The sequence below is a fragment of the Sparus aurata genome, chromosome 17, assembly GCF_900880675.1.
Source record: "Sparus aurata chromosome 17, fSpaAur1.1, whole genome shotgun sequence".
NCBI classification, from domain to species: domain Eukaryota; kingdom Metazoa; phylum Chordata; class Actinopteri; order Spariformes; family Sparidae; genus Sparus; species Sparus aurata.
Window position 1 is genome coordinate 36,214,116 of NC_044203.1, and position 19,836 is coordinate 36,233,951.

The following is a 19,836-nucleotide window of genomic DNA, read 5'->3' on the forward strand; positions in this document are numbered from 1 at the left end:
GAGTCTCCGTGTTCGCTGTGAGGACGTTTAACAACCTCTCACCAAAACTCCAACAAGGCCCCAACCACACCTGCACATGGGTGGAATAGATCAGGTTTCTGCTACAGATCAGACGTGCACAGTGTCCTGAGGCTTCTGCTCTTTTTCCAGCATAGACAGGAAGAAAGACCCAAAGGTTCAGAGGGCTTTTTACTAAAAAAGATGTCTGACGTCTGAATGATATTTACTTTTTATCAAATTCTGAGTGCTGACTGGCTCACTGTTGTACAGCTACCATACCCTGTTTGTGCAAAAGAAAAAAAAGAAAAGAACAAATAGAAAACAGGAGTAACATGAGTTTCTATTAAGTTTGTGGACAACATTTCTAAAACTTTATTCTCACAAACAGGTAAGGGAAACAAGGAATATATCTGTGAATTTGGTAAACTTGACGAGTGGAGAAAAAAATACAGAACTCACAAGAAGAAGAATTACCTTGACAATGACAATGGATATCCAGCTGAAGAAAGAAAGCCAGACAGGATTGAGAAAAGAATCAAAGAAAAGAAAGAAGAGTGTGGAAAATATAAAGTCTTTACCAACAACTGTGAACACCTTGCTACCTATGTGCGCTATGGCATAAGGCGCTCACTGCAGGTAAGTAGCAGATTAAACTGTTGTAACATAAATGTTTTTATTATTTTTTATAAGGTAACCAGTGGAGGTTTTTGATGACTAGTAGCACTATAGAGCAATATTTTTAATATCCATCCATTTCCAAGTATTTGGCTGAACAGTGTGAAAGAAGCTACAAACCACACCCAGTGTTTCTTTATATGAGCAAAGCCGGTCACATACAAAGTTAAAGTCTGTGCAATGTCAATGGTAATCACGAAGAGAAAAAAATAACCTTTTATCTATTGTGTTTTATTTTATTTTTTCACAGAAAGGAACACCTGCTTATTGTATTTTCAAGCCAATAGATTTAGCGCGAAATGGTTTTCGAAGTTTAGCCCCTAAAATTGAAGAAACCATGAACATATCTGACGAGAACATTGACGCACCTACCTGCAACGACTAACCCAGCTAACAAGTATCTCGTTGGCCAATCCTGTCAGCCTGTCTTGCTCTCGTCTATTGTCTCATCCACATGACGTGAGGTCTTATATGAAATAAAAATGAATGAGCAAGAACTGTGTGTCTTTTATTGCCCCATTTTGTTTAATTTTTTGAATGACTATACTTCCTGTATTCTCTTCTTTGACACCAGCTGATGGCAGCCAAACATGGGATTCAACATTTAACACAACTCTACATGTGGTGAGTTGTGGTTAACACAATTAAAAGTGGTGGATGGTATTTGATTTCTTATTTAGTCTGTGTGCAAGATGAGCTGATCAAACAAACTGAGATTCATAAACATCACCATTGACAGAAATGATAATTCAATTACTTAATCGATTAATTAACTAAAATTAGCTGCATGTCAGTCACATAAAACTTAAAATAAAACATGTGCTTCTGCTCAGTGTCTCTGAAGGCAGAACAGCACCAGTACTAATAGAAATAATTACACATTTTACATCCAAACACATGAAACATTTCTGTAATCGATCCAGATAACTTTAATTAACTTTAACCTTGATTTAATTAACTCCTAAACAGATGATCTATTCAGTGGGAACGAATCACATGAAGTCATAGTAACCTGATCATTTCTTAATGCAACAAGAAGTCATGATAAAATCATTAAAGTTTGGAACAAAAAGTCAAATTCTATGCTAAATAAATCCAAATGATAAATAAAAGCCGTAATTATGGGAAAAACAAAAAGTTGTCTTGCTGCAACCAAAAGTTGACACCAAACAGGAAGTCCATTTGAAAGGTGAATTTATGGACCACAAAGGAGTCGCTGGCAGGTGGAGGTGGTGAGCTCGAGAGGCAGGCAGGCAGGTGGCTCCCAGGGTGGTGCAATGTTACACAAATACCTTTAAAGGGCCAATACAACTCATAAACAGCTGTATTTCGTCTCCTGGTCATAACCTGACACTAGATGGAGCTCTTCAGCCTCCATCACCTGCTCGATGTTCTCACCTCAGCTCAGTTGTCACGTTACACATGACAAAAGTCACTCTTCTCAACCGGCCATTAACAAAAACTGTGTGCTGAGTTTAGACTGATTGTTCTGTCACAATGTGGAGACGATCAGCTGAACATCAGTGTGAGACGTCACATGTTCTTGTTGGATATGTTTATTCATTTCATACATGCTCACACTCTGATGTCTGCCATGATTATGGGCTAACAGGCACATAGTGGTCCGTCATTGGTGCAGCCTGAGGTTACAATAGTCTTATACGTGTGTTACAATATGCATTAGGCCTTTTAAAAGAAACAATGGAATGTGAGTGACATTTTAACACTGTATGAACTCCAATGATTAACATTTAAAATACACATAGAAAGTACAGGTGGTGCTGTTAATATGAGGAGATGTTAAAAGTTGGTGTTTCCCTTCAGTTTGGTGTTTTCCTCTTCATAAGCTCATGGTGACCTGGATAAACTAAAGAGAGAGAGACAAAGACACAGACTGTCAGCGTACAACTCTTCATCATTCAGTGCCGCGTCCTAATCCACTCATCTAACACATTTCTATATTTCTACACAGTCTAGCAGCAGAGTACATAAAACACCACACTCAGCTCTGTCCTCAAACCTAATGTCTGATTATATTATTATAATAATGAACTTAATCTATGTGGCAAAGTGCTTTGAAAGACGAGCAAAAGCAGGAAACTCAGGATGACAATATTACAGAATAAACACTCCATTATCAATTAAAACGAGGAAGAAGGCAGAACAAGTAAATTCTTTCACTGGGAGGAAATTTCTATTGTTTTGTCTGAAAAGCAGAAAATATCAACACATCACAATTCAGTGCACGTTATTTACTTTCTCTTTCTCAGAAGGTGTGAAAACTTACATCATCATACCCAAACATGGCCTGGCCTGTTCGGGACGTGTCTCTGCTTTGGAACTGGGCTGGAAAAACAAACACAAAAACACAAACCTTAAACCAGCCGACTTAAATTCTGATGAACACAGAGATTATTAGCCGTGTGATGATGGCGAGGAGCTCCAAAGGTTCCGTTTGTTCTGCTGCAACAAGCAGCTGATTTATCTACTAAATGACTGTTAAAGAAGCGTATTGATCTCACTCACAGGTCAGGGCTCGCAGCTTCACACAGCAGCTTATAAAATCATCGAAGGCGATTCTTCCGTTTGTGCTGTGGCGCCTCATGATGACGTTCATGGCCTGAGGACTCAGATTAAAACCTGCAAACGCACACATACATCTTTAAGTATCATTAAGAAAGAAAGGATGTTAACGTAAATCAAGAAGGTCCAAATAATGCAGAATGAGTCAGAGACAGAGTTTCACAGAGTTTATAAAGTGTCTCCAACTCAACAACTCACTAAACTGACACATTTGTTAAGGGAGTCTGGGGACTTTCTCCACGGGGACAAAGAAGGAGCCTATATTGTTACTGTTTAGTGTCTTTGTAACATGTGACATGTTTAGATCAATAACATGTTTCTTCTTTCATAAATGGAGTGTAAATGGTGAAATCAGTGTAAACAGTGTGTTCAAACAGCTGATCAATGTTGGCAGGTAAGACTTTAGCACTTTAGACACAGAAGCAGACAGGCTGGTACAGACATGCTGCCACAAACTGACACTTTTTACAAGGAGACAAACAACTTCAGCTGAAAGATTTAATGCTGAATTTACAACAAGGACACAATGAGTTAGAATTTATTGCAGCTGTTTCATAAAGTTTGTTGAGTTTCTCCTCATGAAGCAACTCTTAAAATCAGGTGATTCGTTAAGGGAGTCTGGTGATGTTGTGGTTACTAGTTCAATGATTGGATCAGTAGAAAACAGTGTTCACAAACATCTGCTGCTGACAGTGACAAGTAAAAAGAGCCGAACATGTCACAGTGAGCCTCAGCGGTGTTTGTATGTACACCTGCCACCGCACAATTATTTAACCCTTTTACGAGGAGTTGCTTCAAATGAAATCTGAGACGAACTTAATAATTAAAACTACAAACAAACTAGATGTGTGACAGGTTGTTCTGTTAGCTTGTGTGTACCCATGGCGCTGATGGCTTGCTGCAGCTCGTGGCCCTCCACTGTTCCACTCTGGTCCCGGTCGTAGGATGAGAAGGTGGACTTCCACCCGTTGATAACCTGCGACAGCTCCTTGAACTCGTTGAAGCCCATGGTGCCGGACATGTCCCTCTGAGAGCCGGTCAAGGACCAATCACACTACTGTTCTTACGTTACATTCTCACTGAAAATATCTAATAACACCAGATGTGAAGCACAACAGACCGACATAAACAAGAGAACAGAGAGAATGATGACATGGTTCTACTACAACATGTGGATTATAAAATATATGAGGAGAATGTGGATGGAAAGTCGAGGTGTCATCTTGACAGAACTACAGCATCAACATCACCACAGAGGAGTTAACTTATCTTTTCCTTTGATGATGCATGTTTATTTTAGTTATGAAGCTTCTGTACAACTCAGCTAAACCTCTCTGATTGGCTGATGGGTGAAGGATACATCCAGCATGCTGATCATCAGTCTGCAGGTCTCCAGGCAGAAGGCTGGAAAAGGAAAACACACGAAGAAATGAGAGTTTCAGCTACATGTCCTCTTTAAAAGACACAGTGTGACGTTCTGCTTAATATCCAACTTTCTCTGGTTCACTGCCACTAAGAAACATCTGAACGTACTTATTGAGAATATATTTTGGGTTGCTGATTGCTTGATCTGCATGTTGTGTTTTTATGAGTATTGCAAAAAAAAAAGTTAGATTCTGTGTGGGCTACAGGCTTTGTTTCTTTATGATATGATGTGACTCAGTAAACAACAGTTACTTGGTTTGAGCACAATCTCTTCCTTCCCAAACAGAAAACAAATTGTTAATATAGTTTGATAAACCGATACACATCACATTTGATGTAACAGCTGACTTCATGGTTTGTGCCTCTCTTACAGTGCTTTAATGTAGTGAGTGTGTATCTCATTTTAAGACAAAGTCTGGTTTCCTTACGTTTGTATGAGCCTGCCATGCCGGACTGTGTGAGGCAGCGCTGCAGCTCGTCTGCAGAGATCTGTCCATCCTGTCACAGAAAACACAAGGAAGAGAAATAAACACGATCAGCAAACTGCACAAAGAGCTGAAAAACACCAACAACCCAATATTGACGAGCTGTTGTATAGTTGTGTAGTTGTTTAGTTATACTTAATAATACTGAGGTGAAGCTCTGCTTTAAGCGTTGCGGGGGTGTTTTACCTGTCCAGCTACAGATGAAAAGTATCCGTAGAGAGGATCCTGCTGCTGAGAGACAGACAGAGAAACACGAACGTCAGCATGATTGAGTTGGTTTCTCTTGAGTAGATGTGACAAACCTCCAAGAACACTTTGACTTCTGGATAATTAAAATCAGGGATGGGATATGAGATATGATTATTGATATCAGTGGCATTACTATCATAATTTTACAGACATGATAACTTGCACTGTTGTCATCTCTCTTTGTGAAAGACGCCACGCTCAGGACTTTTTCTTTCCATACGCAATGTGCAACTGCAGGAACTGATGAGGAATTGATGAGCTTGGAGGCTTTCGATTCTGATGGATCGGACAATTTAGACCTGGTTCTGGATTCCCATCCCTCATCAGAATGTCACTTAATAAATCTAATATTTACTTTTATATGTATCGGTGTGACTGGAAGACTTAAATTGTAGAAGTTTCGTTTAGCAAAACACAAAACAGAGGACAACGAGAAGAAAGTCAATCATGACTCTGTGTAAAACAGACTACAGAGGGAATTTAAATGATGCTGCAGAATTTACAGTCAGCTGGTTCTTCAACATCCTGACATTCACGTTGTTATGCAAAGCAGACATTTAGACAGGCGGCTCTTTGACAACCTCAATCTGGCCCTTTGTCTGCTTCTAAGCACAAAAACACTGATTCTGTCAAAAGGTTTTAGGCTGTGTAAGTAGAAAGACTGTTTGTCTTGCTTTAAAGTAAACAATCAGATTTTAAATTGTGAAAAGTACTGAACTGTTTTTCTGAGTTTTACATCTCAGACCAGGTAGAAGTCCGGTCCATAGGTACATCTATAAAAAACAGTTGAATAGTTCCGATGGAAGGTATGAAATATACAGCTGTTATCAAAAAATTATAAACCTTTTATAACACTGACATTGCCTCAAAGTAAAAGGGGAAGAAACCTTCCTGCACCCTGTGTCATTGTGCCACTACCTGACGATGGAAATGGTCAAATAAAGCTTTCTTCACACTTTGCAATCTTCTTTTAAATTCTTTCCTGTTAACTAACTGGAAGCCGGCTCAGAGTGACAACATGTGAGCCTGAGTTCAGTCCATTCTTTCTGCAGCATTTGAGTCTTTTTAACTTTATCTCAAACAAACCTAATAAATGCCTTATTGGCAGCACAAATCTCCCACTCACTCATATATAATCAATCACAGCTGCCTGCAGACTTTACATGAATCCACCAGCGCTGACTCAGAAATGACTGATAGGATAATCTACTGCATGTGTGTGTTATCCTCGGGTCTAAAGAAGAAACCCCACCCGTCCTCACCCCAGACATATTGTATTTCCACCATAAAACACACACACTCAGTAAACAAGAAATAGAAGATAGTGAAGGAAATTCTTTACTGCAAAAAAACAACAATCTGGTTGCAATAACTCCAGGGGCTACAAAGGATTAATCCAAACAAACAAACAGCTTTAAAGAGCTTTAAATAAAAAAGATGAACAAATAAATCACGTCAGAAGGAAACTCGAATGTTTCCTAGAAAATAAAATGGACTCCCTGTTGTAAATCCACAGTGATTCCAACATTTACAACTTAAAGATACTTGTACTTTGCTTCTTGACTATGTTGCTTTATACTTCTTTATACTTCTACTTCATGACGATTCACTGGGAAATGATTAATGATTACATTTGTCACAGGTTAAACTCCCCATCTGTATATAGTCTCTTTTAAATCAGCTCCAACTCAACAAACTACTACATCAAAATGCTACTGACACAAATTAATAGTTTAAAATAATACATACATATTGTATTATATAAATATAATAATCAAATACTTTTTATGTTAGAACTTTGAGTGCATTTTGTTAACAATAATTTTAGTTAAGTACAACTTTGAATGCAGGATTTATACATACTTTACATTACTTTTAAAATCATCATTAAAGACCGAGTACCATTTAAATCTTAATGTTAAAAAGTAACTAATACTCTGAACAGCGTCTGGTAAGAATACTTTTACTTAAGTATTATTTTAATACCAGTAGTTTTGCTTGTAAATGAGTAATATTTCACTAATATATCTGTATTTATACTTACAGTACAGATTTCCTATAATCTTTCGAGCATTGGGGAGGATAATTATAAAGTAGCATAAAATGTAACCCTGATGCAACCACTGACACATTTTATGTTTATTTTAACTTTCATTTTTGGATAATTTTGGCTGTATTTAGCATGTTGCACACATTTTAGCAAATATGTGTGTTTGTTTTATTTGTCTTTTGAATTCCAACCTCAGCTTATATAGTATGTCTATAATAAACTGTGTGTATAACAGACAGACGATATAAACCGTTGTTGTACATATTATGAACCATTAGAACCCATTAAAATGATCTTTTTTTTAATCCCACAGTCCAATTCTGTGATCCTGGACGAGTTTTTGTAATTTTGTCTTACTATTTTTCATTGGATAGGCAAATATACCTGTATTTTAGCCCATAGGCCAAATACATGCTGTTTACCTTGTGTCCTGTGGCTCTCTATCACACAAAGTGTTATATGTCAAAAACTGCAATACAAATACCAAATACAGTGCTTATAAAAAGTATTCACACCATTGGATGTTTTCTCCCTTTATAAATGGAATCATGGTCAATATGATTTGATTTTTGAGACAAAAAAAATACCACAAAAAACACACAAAATGTTAATGTATATTTGTAATTAACTGACATAACTTTGTAAAAACCTGTGTTCACTTTGACATCAATGATGGTCCTAATAATCTTCCTTAGGTAAAAGAACACATTTAGTACAAAAATGAAAAAAGTATAATGGAAAATGTGTGTGTGTGTGTGTGTGTGTGTGTGTGTGTGTGTGTGTTACATCATGTAAACAAACATGTTTGTAATAACATGATTTTACTTTGTAGAAATCTGTTTTTTACTTTGACATTCAACACAGTGGATACCTTAAACACTGTATTAAGAATTTGGAAAATAACATCTTATTGTGTGTTTAAAGGGTCAAAATCCTGAATATTAATGGATATTTGAAATTGAAAATAATATTAATATTCAGTTTTTCATGTCAGTTTCTGATAATGAGCATTTTTTGTACTGAATGTGGTCTGAGTAGACAAATTATCTTTTTTTTTTATCGGTTGTATATTCAAGCAAAGTACAAACACCATAAAACTGCACCTAAGTACAATAGTTGAGTAAATGTACGTAGTTACTTTCCACTAGTGTTTGTAATCGAGTATTTTTGACATACATGTGCCTGTTTTTCAGTTTCCGGTTTAACACACTGAACCGATTAACAATAAAATGTGAATGGAAGCAATTAACGAAGCTTCAGCTACTTGTGCTAACTGTTAGCTGTTAGCTCACCTGCACTTCTCCATGTTTGCTGATGTTTTCTACACATTTAAGAGACTGAACAGGTGATATAATGTTAATTGTGTTGATGTGATTTTGTATAAATCTCGTTTATTTCGGTGAACTCTGCTAACTTCCGCACTCCTTAGACCTCCGGATGCCTCTGCTTCCTCTCTCCTCTCCTCTCCTCTCCCGGGACGGTGGGCGGAATCAGCTTCACGCCGATGTTTCAGCACAGTTAAACGTTTTCTCACCTGTCCTGGGAATCCACCTGGAGCACCTCCGTATCCTGGATAAGCCATTTTTTATCCGTTCAATGAGGATAAAACGTTGAGTTTCAGTTAAAATCCGCACCGAGGTTTAACTTCAGAGGGTGTGTCCGTCCGCAGATGTACACAAACGGCCAAAAGACGACCCGAGCTAAACACACAAAGTGTTTTAAATCAGGCTAAAGCACCGGAAAGAGGCTAAATGTAAGTTTGACCCGGGATAACCAGTCTGGACTCAGGGAGGGAGCAGGTAGGAGCGGGGTAACCTTTGGGATGGCTGTTAAAGGTCCTGTTTCCTCAGCGCGAGCCACAACGCTGCATTCTGATTGGCCATGAGTGACCACATGACCTCTAACAGGCCAATCAGACAGCAGCAGCCCCCACAACAGAGCTGGAGGCTTTTTTACTACGACGTGAACTAAGTGATAAAACCTGCACACACACACACACACACACACAGCTGTCATATTATTAGGAACACTCACAACAGATATAATATAAAAAAAATGTTTACTCAGACCACATTCAGTACAAATGATGCTCCATGTCAGAAACTGCCATAAAAATATTATATATTAATATTATTTTCAACTTTCACTGGGTTATGATTTTAAACAAACATCAGTCCGGATACTAGAGACCAAATATTCACACAACATTTTATATTTTATGATATTTTGTTTTTCTAAATGAAACAAGTAATATTATTTTCCATATACTTAATATTATAGTATTTGTCCCTGCTAAATAAACAATAAAATTGAATGAATAAATTGATAAACACAAACGCAGCTGTTGTCCAAATATTGCTCAGGTTTTTTGGCAACTGTGCTCCATAACCAGTGTTGACAACTGACACACTGCAGCAAAGTGAAGAAAAAATATAAAGGAATATTACAACAACATCAGATATACAGTCACTTGTTGACTCAGTTTCATTCATACAGCCAAAACTGCAACTTAGCTGATCCAAGTGCCTTTGCTATCTATAAAGCATAACCTCTTTTACTGTTGTATTACCTAATATACCATACAAATAACATATTGCACAATTCATTGCTCAAATGTAAGTGTAATGTAAATGTAAGCCTTCTCTTTATTTGACTGTTCCAACACATACCAAAAGTTAGGCTTACAGATGTTAAATGTTTTTCCTTCCTTACGTAGACCAGCTGATACTGCTGCATGAATGTAATGAAGTTTTCAAATAAGTTGGTGTCATAGACTTACAGCTGCAATATAACCAGTGAACTTGTAGTGAAAGTAAAGAACTGGGATCTCTTTTATATCATCAGGGTTTTAATTCTTTACTTGGTTGCAAGCTTTATACAATAATATACAAACACATCCATCAATTAAGATGACAGTAATGTAAGTTCGATGTCCACCACATCCAAAAATCCAAAACACTCCAGCTCGCTCTGAAACATCGACGGGGGTAAAGTCAAATATTCCTGATATGGAGTAAATGTTTTAACACATGCAAAACACAGACATGACCCTTTAATAGAAGGCATGACATCAGTCTTTGAGACAAGCTGCCCAATCAGCTTGTTCTCTTCAGTGACTCATAAAGTCCTGCTGAGTCCGACTCCGGTCCAGAGAAAACCCATCTGATGCTCCACCTTTGGTGTCAGAGGCAGAGCTGGACCAGAGAGGAGAGGAGGGAGAGCACACACACCGGAGGACGCTGAAGATCGAGCTGAGATGTATAAACTGAATCCTGATTGTTGGGTTTGGTCGCCCAGACCTCCTCTGCGTCTCCATCCTCAACACTCAGGGAGGCTGACTTCAGCTGTGCTGAGCCACCACGAAGAAGAGGAGGAGGTGGAGGAGGTGGAGGAGGAAGAGCATCCTGCTGTTTGCTGCTACACGACAGGTAGGTAACACAACATTAGATTTTTAAATGTTTTGATCAACTTTGGGAAAATAAGTTGTTGCAGTGGTTCAATCAACAGGAAAGGAAAATAGAAAATTGGAATTATTGTAAAAATGGAGAACAAAGTCAGCCAATATCGTCCCATCACTATTTAATTATGAGATAAAGTAGAAATCTCTCAGGGATTTTTGTCCCCGAGATTTACAATAAAAACAATACAATGACTACAGTATAGAGAAGGTGTAACATATTACAATATCAATGTGTAAAAAAAAGCAAAGAAATGTACATTTCAAGTGGAAAACAAGAAAAGAAAATTGTGTATTAATCAAGTATAAAGGGCTGTTCAAACTGCAATTAGAAAATACATTGAGAAAATGTAAGAATAAGCACTGAAACAGTGGTTTGAGTTAAAGATATATCATCACTGAGCGTGCTTTTAAATGCTTGTGAGGGTCCTGCAGTGAGAGATACCCCGATGTCAATGCAACACACATAATCCTGCTGGTGTCAGCTGATTTCAGCCTGCCGCCCTGACAGATCACTCCCTGCTATGTGTGAAAACGTGTGTGTGTGTGTGTGTGTGCGTGTGTGTGTGTGTGTGTGTGTGTGTGTGTGTGTGGTGACTTCATTTCTGGTCCAAACCCAGCAGGTCTCACCAGCAGGTTCAGGAAAACAGACGGATCAGACACATGACGTGCAGCTCTGAATCCGCATTAACCAGCCAGCATGTTTGGATTGTTGATGCAGGGAAAATAAAAACACATTTTTATTGAGAAAGATGCTGCTTTTTTAATTCTGATGAAAACTAAAGGCATTTTGTGTCCATGTTGACCAAACACCCATAAAACACTGCCGGACAGTCAGAACTCTCCCGTCTTACGTTTCAGCTGCTATTTTTCATGGATCTTACATTTTTTGCAGTTTACAGAAACAAATCAACAAATATAAGACATAATAACCACATGTATATCAATAGTTTTTAAGTCCTAAACCAATAAAGTCAATGTCAGCCTCCTTTGTGCAACAAGGTCATTTTGTTAATTTGAGATTAAAAACATCCTGTAACACATATGAAAGTTATTCAGCATTCTCAGGGGAACTACAACAAAATCTGCTGCTTTAAGGACGTATTATTGATTTTGTTGCATAACTTCTCTGATTCTGCAGGTTGTGATGATGTCATCAGTCAGGCTGCCAATGCCCATTGGTCAGAACCTGTCATCCTCTCAGGGATCCCCAGCAGCTCTGGCCTGGCCGGACACGGTCCTGCTGCTCGTCCCTCACAGCCAGAAACAGTGACTAATGCTGACGTATCCCGGCATGTCACTGGTGGTCATTGCTGGGAGGGTCCGGTGATGGAAGCCCATGGATGTGTTTGTGTTTGTGGGCAGAGGGGAACCGAAAGTCTGGATCCCTGCTGGTCTGGATCTCCATACGTGTACTATGGAGGTGAGTGTTCTCTCTCTACTCTCACTCTACTCCTTGTGGAGGTTTTCTGGGTTGTAATAAAACATACTTTCTTTTAACAAAAATTGGACTATTCAGACGAAATTAATATGTTCTAGCCAGACAATTAATGCTCAACAAGTTACTCTGTATACATACAACACATGCATGAAGAATCTACTCAGAGCACCAAGGAAAATAAAAAAGAAAGTTTTAGTCATTTTAATTCTGCACTTATGTTGTCAGTGATTCATACCTTTCATCACAACATAAAATTCTGCTATTTCATGAGAAAAAGTTAGATTTCATGACACAAAATGACAGATGTAGCATCAAGGTGTCTTGCTCCCATTGCTCTTCGAATTCTTGGCAGATAAGATCCTGGGATTGAATCTGGCCACTGCTTAGGAAGTCAGAAAAAAAACACACAGCTAACACAATGCAGGGAAAAAACTTGAACAAGACTAAAAAAATCACAACGTTGCTATTGAGCAACTACAAAAACAATGAGGTGGTTAGATGCACCATTATGCACGTTTCACCCATGTTCATGGAGAAGTGAAATCAGATCCAAGTTTCAACTTGAGTCTGTTTGATTTCAGGATGTAGGATGTTTCTGTTTCTCTTCCCTGGATCCCTGATCTGTTACCAACAGGTTCATCCAGTTTCTAGCTGCACTGATAAAATCTAAACTGTAATATCTTTGGTCTAGTTTGCCAGTATTACAGAGAACCAGAGTCTTGGAGTCATGGAGATTAAGTGGAAATGCCTTGAACAGCATTCTTGTCTTTGCTTCATGCAGTGAGGAGGAACCTGGTGGTTGGAGTGGAGGTGGTGGAGGAGGTTGCTGTTGAAGACACTCTCGAAGTAATGTAAGTAATGTAAGAAGTATTATGGCAGTTACTATTACTTCTTCTTGTTTTAACCTTTAGTCTGTATTTTTGGTTGAGCCTGTTGCTTTCTTTTCTCCTCTCAGAACAGAGGACATATACACAGATGACCTCCTGGATGCTGAGCTGCTGCCAGACGAACAGCTGTACCCCACATGAGCCCTCAGTCACTGTCAGCATTTCCAGTTTTGACTGTATGCACTGCAAACAAAGATATTATTCACAAAACTGTATCATAATTTGTTTGTATTTTATATATCTATGCTGTCATCATTATTGTGTGGGTTTTTTCTGTGTATTTTATTTTAAATTAAACCACTGTCAACTGTGACTAATAAGATTTACATCAAAAAACAAAGCAATAACAAAAATCAGGACTTGTTACTGTGATTTATTTCATTTTCAGAAATGGCAATATAATATGATACAATATAATACAATGTAATATAGTATAATATAATATAATGTCATACAATATAATATAATATCATATAATATACAGTAATATAGTATGATATAACATAATACAATATAATATAGTATAAAATAATATAATACAATATGATATAATATAATACAATACCATATCATATCATATCATATCATACAATACAGTATAATACAATACAGTATGATATGATATAATATAATATCATATCATATATCATATAGTATGATATAATATAATATAATATAATATAATATAATATAATACAATATAGTATATCATATCATATCATATTATACAATACAGTATAATATGATATAATATAATACAATATAATATAATATAATATAATATAATACCATATAATATAATATAATATAATATAATATAATATAATATAATATAATATAATGTAATACCATATCATATAGTATAATATTACACAATATAATATATCATATCACATCATATCATATCACCGACTTCATCTACCAGCATGCATCTCTTCTCTGTCCCGCCTCGACTACGTCATAAGAACCAGACAACATGGCTGCCGAAGATGCAGCGAAAACATAACACGGATGATTTCGGGGCAAATTCTCAGCGGTCTGGCGTTAAAAATTAAAAATGTCGGAGTCATTAGAAATAAAAACTCTTCAGGACCGACTGGACCGGATACAGGAGCTTGAAGAGTTCACAGAAAACTGCAAAAAACAGCTTGACAAGATATACGAAACGTTAGGATGGTCGCGAGACTACAAGCGGGTACGTTGGCTAACCGTTAACGTTAACGAGCTAACGTTGATTTAGCTAGTGTTAGTTTAGCTAATCTTCTGTAAAAATGAGAATATTTTAAAGAGTATGTTTGGTTTTATCATAGCTAGAGACCGGGACACTGAAAAGGTTATTCACGTTAGCCATGTTAACGTTAACATTTGCTAACACTGGCCATACGTTGGCTAAAAGTTTACGTTAAAAGCGTTAGCTTAACTTTCTGATAACGAGTCGCCGTTAACGAAATGTTAAACAATTTGTCTATGGATTTTCTCCTCGTATATTTTGTTGATCATAAAGATGTATAAATAAATCTGACAGTGCAGTTGTATGTACATTTTGTGTTTCCTTTAAACGTCGGGCGTCAAGATTAGTTAAATTCTCTCAATACAACACATACTGTGTAACACATCTAAGTTGTATTCCGCTAAGCCACACACTAAAAACAAAAAGCTAATGTCCATGGTGGAGTTTTGATGATGAATTATCAATTTGAAGATGCTCTTACGTGGCCTCACATGAGTCAGTTTTTTTTTTTTTGTGTATAGATACAGAGGATATGCTTTTTCTATGAATTTATCTACTGCCTTTCTACTGATCTTTACCCACTGAACATGAACATGTTGTATTGCAACGCCATGCTAAAATGTTTGTGTACTGTCAAGCACTTCTCCTTGCAATGTGGCCATGTTTCCACAAAAAATGTCTTCAAATAGTTCATCAACATAGGTTTACCCCTACCTAAAAGAGGTGTGCACATTTCTTGCTGAGTAAGTTTGAAGTCAACAGCTGTGTGTTTAATGATAAACCTGGAAGTGAAGATCTCCCAGAACAAACCACAACCACAAATACATTCTCAACACACTTTCTCTGGCATTCTGAGTCAGAAATATGAAATCAAAACCAGATTTGTGTGCAGTGAGAATGCAGATGTGTGTGTAACCTAGTAAACTATAAAATGATTAATCCATCATATGTTCTTCTGATGTTTGTGGTGTTTTCCCAGGAACCAATGGAGCAGTGTCCGTATGACCCCAACCACAGAGTCCCAGTGAGGAGCATGGAGAAACATAAAGCCTCCTGCAGCCTCCGGAAGATGGGTTATTCAGCTGAGGAGCAGGTAACAGACACGTGACTCTCATTGAAAATATATAAGCCATGTGTCAGAATAAGATAAAAACAAGACAACAGACTGTAAAAGCTTTTCTTCCCCATGCAACGGACTTCTGTGAACAACATGAACTCTTCCATACTTTATCCTTAAAATATAAATGACAAGTGTAATCTGTCTTCTGCAGGCGGAGATGGTCGACCCCTCTGTGTGTTATGAGAACAGCAGTGTCAGAAGCTTTACGATGGGTGAGTAATTATCGATGACTGTAGGTATAGATCCAAGCTCAGCTGAAGGTAAACAAATCAATTAAATGTCATTTGTCCTTTTGAGAGTAGAAGAAAAAAGGTATTGTAAAAATATTTATTTGTTACTTTTTGTAATCGCTGTTGCTGAGAATGTTTTCGAAGAGGAAGGTGAGAAAACCTTAAACAACCATCCTCTTTCATGTCATTGTTCTTGAAAACAATTATCGTATTGTTTTTATTTAGAAGTATAACCATTTCAGCGTTTCTGCCTTTGATGAAACTTTTCCTGATAAGTCGAGAGTGACTTTAAAGACAGAAGCTAATGTGTGCTTTCTAGCACAACCACCTCCAGAAAACAGTTTTTAAATGTATTTTTCATTTGACATCATGTTGTTTCCTTCATGCAGACAAGTCCACCCAGCACCAAGTGATCCTGAAGGCGAGATCTGCTGCGCCGCTGATGAGGATGGAAGGAGTCTTCTGGCAAGGTTAGTTTAATTTATTCACAGCAACACCGTTTTCCATCCTGACATGAGATGATAAAGTTAATCATTAGAAGCAAAGGCACACAGTTAGACTTCACATTGCAGGTGCATTGACAAACCACTAGATGTCACTACAGGATAATCTCGTGCTCACTCAACATCAACCTACATTAACCTCCCTTCACCACTCACATTACACTCACTTAAAAAAGTCTCAGTCATTGAGAAGTATTTTCTGAAGTCGGGATTGTCACCTTTACTAAATGTTTCCTCTGACGTGTAATCCGTGTGTTGTGTGTTCTGTTTACAGTGACAGGGGTGAGTATTAGAGAGGAGCTGGGTTCTAGCAAAGTTCTGCTGCTCTGGTTCAGGCTTACCTGATTACCTGTTGTATCCTTTAACATGATATCCTTTCAAACCACAGCTGGGCTGGGACACACACACGCACGGACACACTCTTTTCCCTTTACGTGTTGGGGAAAGTCTCATTCATTCAGACTTGTCAGTTAAAATGAATGTTGATAAAAGTAAACTTTATTCATTGTGGAACATTTTAAATCCATTTTAAAGATTCACAGTAAGTGTGCAAAATATTAACTGACTCCTGAATAATTCCAGTGAGAATTTGATTTGATCACAAAGGAGGTGATATCCAACAGGCAAAAGCTGCAGCTGAGCTGAAGAGAAGCTTAGAAACTAAATATTTTGTAGATTACTCAACAGCCAAAAAGAATCTGAGCAGGAGCATGTTACTGTAAACTACATGACAGCAAAGGTACAAAATGATCAGGATGGGGAACTTGTTAGTGATCATATAAAAATACATTTCTTTCTGGGTTCCTGACGAGGGACCTGTTGATCCATCATGATGTATTGATAGTGTGTCAGAGCGAACACTGTTGAGGTGACTTGTGTGTAAAACCTCTCTGGTCCTCCATCAGGTCAGTACTCGGGCCAGCCTGTCGATGTGCCTCAGAATCACAAGCGCACCACATGTGACCTCACCGTGGCCGACCGGTTGGCTCTGTACGATCACGTGGCCGGCGTCTTCAGCCAAGAGAAGCAAGCCGCCTCCTCCAGCAACGATGATCTTTATGTAGATTTGGTGTCCAAACTCCAGAAGGGTAAGACTCCCAAACATCAGGATGATCCAATACTACCTGTCAAATCACCTTTATATGAAAAACAATATTTTACAGGTAATTTGGGTTTGTAGTAATCTTATCCAATCCCTATTACCTGTTTGTGCACCAGTGTTAAAATAGATTCTGTTTGGCTTTTTGAAAGAAATTGATTTTACTTTTGTTTTATTGAATAAGAAAAAGCAGTTTTGTCTCTCTCACAGCTTGTGCCTCTGGTAAAATGAGTGTTTGTGTTTGTGTGTAGATGATCAACAGAATGAACCAAAGACTCACCTGGAGCTGATGGCAGAGATGAGGGACTACAAGAGGCGGCGACAGTCCTATCGAGCCAAGAACGTTCACATCACCAAGAAGTCTTACACTGAGGTACGAGCGAGGGACGGGGGATTTTTCATAGGGTCTTCGCAGTTTTGAGGGGGAAAGAATCAAGTACTAGAATACCTTGAAAATATGTTGTGCATAATCTTATGCAGGAAATTTCAACAGCTTCAATGTCATCAGTTGTAAATGTAGTGAAAATAACTAACACTTCTTGGGTGGTTGAAAGGAATTCTATGAACTGTCTGAGAAATGCTGGTGTGTCTGAGAATACGCAGCAAATCCCAGAGCTGTAAAATTCATAGCATTTTAGATAAAAGTTCAGAAAGTAATTTGTAATCACTCTGCAGGTGATCAGAGAGGTGATCAACGTCCACTCAGGGGAGCTCAGCAGACAGTGGAGAGAAGAAGAGGACGAGGAGTCAACGAAATCTGAACTCTCCTCCCTCCGGTACAACTCTGACCTGCTGATCTGTTTTCTTTAATGATGTTCATTCCTTAGGTGAAAAGTATTTTTAAAGTGAAGACAATTGTAGCTCTGATCTTATTTATTTGTCTGTCAGGCATCGGCAGGATGAACGGCGATCAGCGTCATCAGAGTCTCGTCACTCCCACAGCCGGCGCCATCGCAGCCGGGAACGAAGCCGAGACCGAGAGAGCAGGAAGAGGAAGAAGAAGGAGAGGTGAGAAAGAATTAATTTTTGGTTGAGTTCTTTTTGCTTCATGACATCAGTGATTTTGTTTTGGAAGTTTTACTGTCAAACAACTTTTTCAGCTAATATTTTGGCCACGAACTCAGATGGTCTTTAACATTTAGTTAAACATAGGTTTGTTTGTGAAAGTGCCCAAGTGTATGCTCACAGTTTGTGTCTTGGATCTTTGCAGGGATTCTCGCTCCCCTGATGACCACCACCACAACCGAAAGAAGAAGAAAAAGAAGAAGAAAGAGGAGCGGGAGATGGAGAAGTGATGGCGCTGGTCCAGCAACAGCAGAACTCAGATCATGAGGTCCAGGAGAACCACTGCGGCCTTGACAGGTCCAAACATGTTGACTGTCAAAACATTTTAAGTTCATAAAGTGGATATTTTGGAAAGAAGTTATTGGGAATAAAGTTTTGGGAACAAACATCAACATGTTGAACGTTTCGTGCTTCACAAACAACATCAACTTAAATACTACTACTCTGTTTTACAGTGTAATTACATGTCTGACAATCCCGAACAGGCTCCGCCTGCCTCTTCCTGATTGGCTGAGAACCCACAGCCTCCATGGAATGTGGGGCAGGAGTGTCACAGCTGTCACACTTTTATCAAGAGGTCAGAGGTCGCTCTTGTTTCGGGCATCATTCTCTTGTGTTTACACAAGGTTTCTGTGGTCTTTGGAACTCTGGAGGAGCTTTTAATCTGAAAACTTGGTTTCAAATAAGTTTTTAATTATTTCTTTTTTTTTTATGTAGAAAAATGACAAAAACGCTTGAAGAGAAAGTTTTTTCAGAAAAAAAAGACGGTATTTGAAACATGCAGTTCATTTTTAAAACACTCATCACATTTCTGTAACGTTGTAGTTGTCACTAAACTCATGAAGCTAAATATTTATGGTCCTTTATTATACTTTGAAGGTTTAAACTATTCTGTCATCAGAAAATGATGAAAGATGAACAGCAGTTTCTGTGCTCATCATTAAACACATTGAAAATTCAAAGATACTCTGTTGACAGTGTTGTTCAGTCAAAATCTGCAAGTTCTCACATTTGAAGAATAAATCTTGAATAGATGCCCATTAACTTAAAGGCCAATCGCTTTTTAATCATAATAAAGTCTTTACTGTTGATTTGTTCAGTCAATTTGACGTTTTTAAGATGTTTTTAATACTTCCAGGAAACCTTTTTTGAGACGCGATCATGCCAAAGATTCGGTCTTCATATGATGAAGTTAAATTTGACAACATTTTATTTATTGTTCAGTATAGAGCCACAGCAGAACCTCATCGGTGGGATCCAGGAAAGTATTTGCAGCCTTGTATAAACTATTGTCTAAATGCAAGTTAACTGTTGTGAAAGTTCGGCTTCAAGCCAA

At 38.0% G+C, this 19,836-nt stretch overlaps 2 protein-coding genes across 3 annotated transcripts; one reads left to right on the forward strand and one right to left on the reverse strand.

Moving 5' to 3' along the window:
- Positions 1-2,213: 2,213 nt before the first annotated feature.
- On the reverse strand, positions 2,214-9,362 carry sri (sorcin). 2 transcript variants are annotated; one of them, XM_030394352.1, is made up of 8 exons: positions 9,002-9,362; positions 5,355-5,399; positions 5,112-5,181; positions 4,619-4,662; positions 4,138-4,285; positions 3,202-3,315; positions 2,963-3,021; positions 2,214-2,542 (listed from the first exon to the last, which is right to left on the reverse strand). In XM_030394352.1, the coding sequence occupies exons 1-8, from the start codon at positions 9,047-9,049 to the stop codon at positions 2,516-2,518; spliced, it is 555 nt and encodes a 184-aa protein (XP_030250212.1). In that variant the 5' UTR covers positions 9,050-9,362; the 3' UTR covers positions 2,214-2,515. The 2 variants fall into 2 exon arrangements, with proteins under 2 accessions (XP_030250212.1, XP_030250213.1); XM_030394353.1 differs by having other exon boundaries at positions 5,355-5,396; positions 9,002-9,349.
- A 4,801-nt stretch (positions 9,363-14,163) lies between these two features.
- Positions 14,164-18,892, forward strand: snrnp48 (small nuclear ribonucleoprotein 48 (U11/U12)). Its single transcript, XM_030393670.1, has 9 exons — positions 14,164-14,447; positions 15,463-15,576; positions 15,755-15,815; positions 16,223-16,303; positions 17,242-17,424; positions 17,687-17,808; positions 18,111-18,211; positions 18,324-18,443; positions 18,646-18,892. Exons 1-9 carry the CDS (start codon positions 14,310-14,312, stop codon positions 18,728-18,730), a joined length of 1,005 nt encoding a protein of 334 aa, XP_030249530.1. The 5' UTR covers positions 14,164-14,309; the 3' UTR covers positions 18,731-18,892.
- The last annotated feature ends 944 nt before the right edge of the window (positions 18,893-19,836 follow it).

Excerpts from the sequence above, each read along its gene's own strand:
- snrnp48 (XM_030393670.1), top strand. The coding sequence starts at position 14,310 with ATGTCGGAGTCATTAGAAATAAAAACTCTTCAGGACCGACTGGACCGG. Across the intron at positions 14,448-15,462 it reads GGTCGCGAGACTACAAGCGG|GAACCAATGGAGCAGTGTCC; the intron begins GTACGTTGGCTA and ends GTGTTTTCCCAG. Across the intron at positions 18,212-18,323 it reads TCTGAACTCTCCTCCCTCCG|GCATCGGCAGGATGAACGGC; the intron begins GTACAACTCTGA and ends TTTGTCTGTCAG.
- sri (XM_030394352.1), bottom strand. The coding sequence starts at position 9,049 with ATGGCTTATCCAGGATACGGAGGTGCTCCAGGTGGATTCCCAGGACAG. Across the intron at positions 5,182-5,354 it reads TTTCATCTGTAGCTGGACAG|GATGGACAGATCTCTGCAGA; the intron begins GTAAAACACCCC and ends TTTCTGTGACAG. Across the intron at positions 2,543-2,962 it reads CCATGTTTGGGTATGATGAT|TTTATCCAGGTCACCATGAG; the intron begins GTAAGTTTTCAC and ends CTCTCTCTTTAG.